The sequence below is a fragment of the Erinaceus europaeus genome, chromosome 15 (genome assembly GCF_950295315.1).
Source record: "Erinaceus europaeus chromosome 15, mEriEur2.1, whole genome shotgun sequence".
Taxonomy (NCBI): Eukaryota; Metazoa; Chordata; class Mammalia; order Eulipotyphla; family Erinaceidae; genus Erinaceus; species Erinaceus europaeus.
The window spans coordinates 7,208,125-7,214,840 of NC_080176.1; the positions used below are offsets into that span (position 1 = coordinate 7,208,125).

The window sequence follows — 6,716 nt, forward strand, 5'->3', positions numbered from 1 at the left end:
TTCACAGCAAAAGTGTGTTCCGCCTAGAATTCTTGCTTTTGTATTTGACACACAAACCCAGAACTCGGCCCTTTGACTTACTTTACCACATCCACCCAGCTCGGCAGAATTTGGGGTTGGAAGCAGACAGTAAAAAAAGGGAGGGGGGGAGTGACATTACTTAAAATCCCACTGATGAGCTCTCAGGTTGTGTCCCAAGTATTGGGGTGCCAGGGAACCTTTGACACAGGAACCCCAGACCCAGATATTGTAAGGGGTTCCCCCCGCCCCTCAGAACCCCGGGATGTTAGCAGTGCCCAGCTCAGGCACCTGGGGGGGCCAGGCTCAGCCAGCTGAGTGGGAATTGATAGTGGGGAGGACTGTGGGGGCAACAGGAAATGACCAGTCAGCCAGGCCTGCCCGGGGAGACTAGGAGCCAGGAGGCAGCCTCTGGGCACACCCTGGGTAGGTGTATGTGTGTTGGGCACAGGTAGGGCAGCGCCTCCTCTCTCTGCAGGTGCCCATGATCTGTGGGCTGGGAGGTGCTGGAGGGGCCAGCTGGCAGGCGGGGTACTGGCCACACACACACACACACACACACACACCTCAGCCCAGCCTCGGGTCCCCATGCCCACTCACGCCATGCTGTGTCGCAGACCTTCCGCCTGTACCGTGAGTACAAGGACCAGATCCTGGTGAGGGTCTTCATGGAATACCAGAAGAAGAGCCTGGTCAACCGGCGCCGCATCAACCACATGCTAGGCCCCAAGAAGAACCGGGCACTGCCTTTCGTGCCCATGTCCTACCAGCTCTCCCAGACCTACTACAGGTGTGCCTGCGTACGGGGGGCGGGGGCTGAGATTCGCCCTGGCATGAGTCCTGGGAAGTCACGCTTCAGGACAGAAGTCGGGGGAGCTGACTCTTGGCCCCTCAGGAGACCCTGAGCTTCACCCCCACATACTCAGGGCTGTTCTTTCAGAAAGGCCACTGTCTGTCTGCGTGGCCCCTGTTGACAACACTTGCCTGTGAGACATGGAGCAGGGCTTGGTGGGAAGGGGCCTCGGGGACACCAGCTCCCTGTTCCCAGCCTGCCCCACGCCCCCTCCGCCTGCAGGGTCTTCACGTGGCGTTTCCCCAGCACCGTCTGCACAGACTCCTTCCAGTTCTTCCAGAGAGTCCAGGCTGCGGGCAAGAAGGACCAGGCTGACCGCTTCTGCTTTAAGGACCAGGAGGCCAGCGACCCTGCCAGTGACCTGGTGGCCTTTGCCCTGGACAGCCCTGGGGGCTACTGCGTGGGCGCCCTCACCCTGCTCTCCCTGGGGCTGGTGTCGGTGGACGTCAGGATCCCTGAGCAGATTGTTGTGGTGGACAGCTCCATGGTGGACAACGAGGTTATGAAGGGGTGAGCGTCCGAGCCTCGTGTCCAGCGCCGAGGGCGGGCCTCAGGCCAATCCAGTGCCTCCTGTTGGGGGTAGGGGGGTCATGACTTCCTGTGCCGAGAGAGGCCTGGAACAGTGTGGCTGGGCTGGGAGGCCTGGCACAAGCCCCTGAGGGCATCACCTCCAGCCTGGGCTTAATGAGGTGCGTGTGACCCCTGCACAGGCAGATACTGAACCACAGGGGCTGGTCTGGGGGGGGGGGGGTCTGGGTGGGTGAGGGAGGAGGAGCTGCCGTGGGCGTGGGGGGCGTGTAGCCCACCTGCAGGGGGCCACCCTCACGGCCAGCTCTGCCCTCCCAGCATGGGGAAGGATGGCGCCACGGAAGAGGACGAGGATGAGGACGAGGAGCTGGACGAGGGCGTGAGGGGCCGGGGCAGGGGCCGGCGCCGAAGCCGAAGCAGCAGCGGGGGTGGCGGCATCGAGGTGAAGGCCAGCCAGGCCTCCCACACCAACTACCTGCTGATGCGCGGCTACTGCGTGCCCGGCATCGTCAGCGTGCGCAACCTCAACCCCAACGACAACATCGTGGTCAACTCCTGCCAGGTCCGCTTCCGGCTCCGCCACACACCCGCGTCCACTGGGCTCCAGCCCCACGGTGAGTGCTGCCGGGTGCAGGTGCCCGCCCTGGGCTCCAGCAGGGGCCGTGCACGCCTCCCCACCCCCGGCTGGGACTTTAGTTCTTTATTTCAGTCAGTGCTCCGCTGCGCTCCGACTACGGGCCATGCTGGGGATTGAACCTGGGACCAGGGCCTGCCGCTGCTCTGTCTCCCTGTAACGTGCGAGAAAGAGAGAGACGACCAGAGCATCTCTCTGGCACATGCAGTGCCTGGAATTGAACTCAAGGCCTCACGGTCTTCAGATGCTCCAGCTGTTGCGCTCTCTTCTCAAGCTCGTGTTCTTCAGTTCAGATCCGTCATCTCTCATCCTCCTCTACATCCAGTGTTTACACAATTTAAAAAATGTTTTCTGCTGATGGCGGATCTTCGCAATGGGAAATGGCCTGTGTAGCCCTTCACGTCCGTCCCCTGGAATTTCTGCCCGTTTCCTGCCCTCATAGATCAGGGTTCTGAGTCTCTGGCTCTGAGGCTTTTTTTTTTTTTTAACATGGCTGAACTTTTAAAAAAATTATTATTGGGAAATTGAGAGGGGAGGAGATAGAGAGGAAAGAAACAGAGATGCCTGCAGCCCCACTTCACGACTCGTGAAGCTTCTCTGCAGGTGGGGACCAGGGGCTTGAACCTGGGTCCTTGCGCACTATAATCTGTGTGCTTAACCAGGTGCACCACTGCCTGGCCCCCAGAGATCTCTCTCTCACGCGCCTTTCAATGTTGTTGTTGTTGTATTAGTGATTTGGTAGGAGTCACAGGATTGTGAGATTACGGGGCCAGTCACACACCATGCCTCCCCTTCCCTGTGCCCAGTGGAGGTCGCCCGTGTGAGGTGTGTGCGGGGCCTCCCTCGGTACTGACCATCCCCGCCTGTGTCCACAGTCACCCCGCTGGACGAACTGGCCACGGGTGTCTCCTGCCTCCCTGACGCTTTCACCAGGCTGGTGGACAGCCAGGGCGCCTGCAGCCTGGAGGAGTTCGTGCAGCGGGCGGAGCTGGCGGGCTACAGCCCCGAGGACGTGTGCGCTGCCCTGGAGCTGCAGGGCACCATCGCTGCCGCCGGCTGCTTTGGGGTGGACAGGACGGACCTGCGCCGCCGCTTCTGCTTGTTGGAGCAGAGGGACGGGGGACGCACGCGCACCCTCTCCCACTACCTCCAGGTGAGGGGAGCGCTGGGCGGGAGGCAGGGGCTAAGAAGGTCTGGGGGTACTGGGTGCTGGGTACTAGGCAGGGCAGGCTGTGGGGTGCTGGGTACTAGGCAGGGCAGGCTGTGGGGTGCTGGGTACTAGGCAGGGCAGGCTGTGGGGTGCTGGGTACTAGGCAGGGCAGGCTGTGGGGTGCTGGGTACTAGGCAGGGCAGACTGTGGGGTGCTGGGTACTAGGCAGGGCAGACTGTGGGGTGCTGGGTACTAGGTAGGCCCCCATAGACCCTGTGTCCCTGTGCCCCCAGGATCTTGTGGAACAGCAGCAGGTGCTGGAGGTCGGTGCCAACTCCGTCCGCCTGGTGACGGTGGCCTCGGCCCAGCCCTGGCTCCTGCACTCAGTGGGGCTGGCAGGCAGAAGGGACAGTGCCGACACCCCGAGGGAGGACACCCAGGCCAGGCCCCCGGATGGGCCCTCCTATGAGGATGGCTTCCCCCAGACCCCCCTGGGCACCAAGAGAAGCGCCAGCTGGGGCAGCCCCTCCACAGCCTCTGGGGACAAAGGGCTGGACCCCAACGGCGCCCGGGAGCCCCCCGCCAAGAGGCCCCTGCTGGAGGACATGATGCAGCTGACACCCAGCTCCCTGCTTGGAGAGGAGGAGGCGGGCAGCTTGGCCGACCCCATGGCCCCCGCAGACATGGCGATGCTGGGCCTGCAGCGGGAAGAGCAGGACGGTGCCCTGGACCGGGGGCCGCCAATAGGCCAGGCCCAGTTGCTGGTGGGCTCAGAAGACACCAGAGGTAGCGCCCCTCCGCGAGGCCTGGAGCCTGCCCCCTTCTCTCTGTGTTCGCGTGGGGGGAGGGGCACAACTGAGCACTTCCCTCCGCACCTGGGTTCTGTTCCAGAGGGTTCTTTCTGCCCCGTGGGCCACCTCCCTGCCCCGCGGTCAGGCTTCAGGATGGCCTGTGAGGGGCTCACTTCCTGGCCTGGAGTTGAGGGGGGGTCCTTCAAAGCAAGCCACCTCCACCTCCCACACACGTGGTTTGCCGTGCTTCCCCTTGTCCTGGGGGACACTCCTGAGCTTCCCCTCTGCTGGCAGGTCTGTCCGAGAGCCCCATGGTTGGCAACTTGCTCCCCACCACACCAGACAGGTGAGTGGGGGGCGTGGTCTTTGTACCCGGTGTGGGGGGGGCCAGATCCTTCCTGGAGGTGTGGTGTCCGCCCATCTGCCCTGCTCGGAGTCTCCTTGGCCGGAGCACCCCCCACATGACTGCAAGCTGCTCTCGGCTGTCCCGCTGGAGTTGGGGGGGGAGGGCTGGGCTTCTGGAGCAGTGGGTGTTATGTGAGAGGGGCTGCCATGCGCGCCCCAGCCCTCACCCCAAGGGGTCTCCGTGCTCCCCTCCCAGCTGTGGACAGTGGGGACCCTGCCCTATCCAGGGCCCTAGGGTGGAGGGGTCCAGTCACCGGGTCTGTCTTGAGCGGAAGCCTACGGGTATCATGAAGTGGATCCCCCACCCACCCCAGCTCTGACCCGATTACTGGGTTGGGGCATGTGAACGAGGCCCCCCCCCCCCCCCCGCGCCTTGCCCCTCCCCGCAGGCCTCTGGAGACCGTGCATTTCCTGAGCCGCCCGTGGCGCGTGGTGGACGGCCAGCTCAACACGCCGGTGTGCAAGGGCATGCTGGAGGCCGTGCTGCACCACGTGATGACGCGGCCCGGCGTGCCCGAGGCCCGGCTGCTGGAGCACTACCAGGGGGTCCTGCAGCCCGTCGCCGTGCTCGAGCTGCTGCAGGTACGGGGCCTCCGCCCGAGTCCCCTCTGCCCCTGGGCCCCGATCCCCTTCATTGGCCTGCAGTGCCCCCTGTGCCCAGCCCCCCAGCAGAAGTCCGGAGCTTGAAGGGGGGCTCTTCCTTGACAGCAGGCCTGCTCGCTCTCAGAATGTTTCTTTTCCTTCAGCTCCAGCTTCCAACGGTGCTGGGGCTTGAACCTGGGCCCGTTGGTGCCTCCAGCATGGATATCTGTTTGCATCTCAGTTATGCCATCTCTCCTGCCCTTTTTTTTTTTTTTTTTTTTAAGATGCAGGGTAACGGAGGGAAAGAGAGAGGCAGGGAGGAGGCACATCTCAGCACCGCGGCTCCACAGCTTCCCCTTAGCTGGGGGCTTGAACCCAGGCCCTCCTGCATTGTAACAATGTGCTCTCCTGAGTGAATGGTCTCTACCACTGCGTCCCCGCCCCCGTGAGGTCCCTGAGCTCGGAAGCCTGTGCAGGCCAAACAGCCCCGTCTGAGCGCCAGGCCTGTGGCCTCTGTCCCGCTCTGTGACGGCTCCAGCCTCACCCCCCCCCCCCTCACATGCAGGGCCTGGAGGCACTGGGCTGCATTAAGAAACGCTTCCTGAGGAAGCCGGCGCCTGTCTCGCTCTTCTCCAAGCCGGATGAGGAGGACGAGGACGAGGACGAAGGTGGGGACAGGGACGGGGTGCCCTGCCCCGAGGAGAACTTCACCGTTTTCTACGAGCCCACGCTGGACTGCACCCTCCGCCTGGGCCGCGTGTTCCCCCACGAGGTCAACTGGAACAAGTGGATGCACTTGTGAGGCACGTGGGGCCTCCAGGACCCCATCCTACCCCCCCACACACACCCTGACCACTGGGCTGCCGGGGTTTGCCTTGTCAAGCACCCCTCACAGTCCAGACCCAGCCGCCTCCCCCCAGAGACCGGTGCCCCTGAGAGGCGAGGACGGGGCAACCCAGCAGAGGCTGAGGGGCCCAAGGGCCCTTTACCTGACAAGGACTCGCCACCTGCCGGTTGGCAAGAAACAGCCTCTGTGGGTTTGGGGATTTTGGTTATTTTAATCTCCCTCTTCAAAAATAAGCTACGGTCCACCACCCCACCACCCCCTGCATGTATTTATTCCTTTTTTTTTTATTAAAGTGATATAAAATGAATTTAGTTTTTGCTCCTATGGGGGTGACCCTGCTTTTCCCAGGAAAAGCAAAGGAAGAGGGACGGCCAGGGGCTACACAGCTCCCCCTCCCCTTCCTCTCCCTCCTCCCTCCTCCCCGGCCACAACATCCCCGTCTCACCTCTGTCCGCAGAGTTTGACCACCTCTTCACATTCTGCGCTGAGGGTTGTCTGCAAGTAGGGTCTCCCCCCCTTTTTTTATATATTTATTTCTTTTCCCTTTTGTTGCCCTTGTTGTTTTTTATTGTTGTTGTAGTTATTATTGTTGTTATTTATGTCATTGTTGGATAGGACAGAGAGAAATCGAGAGAGGAGGGGAAGACAGAGAAGGGGAGAGAAAGACAGACACCTGCAGACCTGCTTCACCGCCTGTGCAGCGACTCCCCTGCAGGTGGGGAGCCAGAGGCTCGAACCGGGATCCTCATGCTGGTCCTCGCGCTTTGCACCACGTGCGCTTAATCGGCTGTGCTACTGCCCGGCTCCCAGGCCTCCCCTTTCATTCCTTCCTTCCACCCACCATCCATCCATTCACTCATCCACTCATCCGTTCACCTACCCAGCCACCACCACATACCCAGCAGCCA

The 6,716-nt window shown here is 62.2% G+C and overlaps 1 protein-coding gene across 2 annotated transcripts in view; it reads left to right on the plus strand.

The window, feature by feature from the left end:
- The window catches only part of GTF3C1 (general transcription factor IIIC subunit 1), a 48,522-nt gene extending 42,411 nt beyond the window's left edge, over nucleotides 1-6,111 (plus strand). For both annotated transcript variants that reach the window (XM_060172748.1, XM_060172750.1), the window contains exons 30-37: nucleotides 636-808; nucleotides 1,094-1,381; nucleotides 1,718-2,013; nucleotides 2,909-3,186; nucleotides 3,477-3,969; nucleotides 4,269-4,320; nucleotides 4,769-4,961; nucleotides 5,527-6,111. In XM_060172748.1, the coding sequence (XP_060028731.1) occupies nucleotides 636-808; nucleotides 1,094-1,381; nucleotides 1,718-2,013; nucleotides 2,909-3,186; nucleotides 3,477-3,969; nucleotides 4,269-4,320; nucleotides 4,769-4,961; nucleotides 5,527-5,763 (2,010 nt within the window). In that variant the 3' untranslated portion in view covers nucleotides 5,764-6,111. The remainder of the gene's footprint in view (nucleotides 1-635; nucleotides 809-1,093; nucleotides 1,382-1,717; nucleotides 2,014-2,908; nucleotides 3,187-3,476; nucleotides 3,970-4,268; nucleotides 4,321-4,768; nucleotides 4,962-5,526) is intronic.
- Nucleotides 6,112-6,716: the final 605 nt, after the last annotated feature.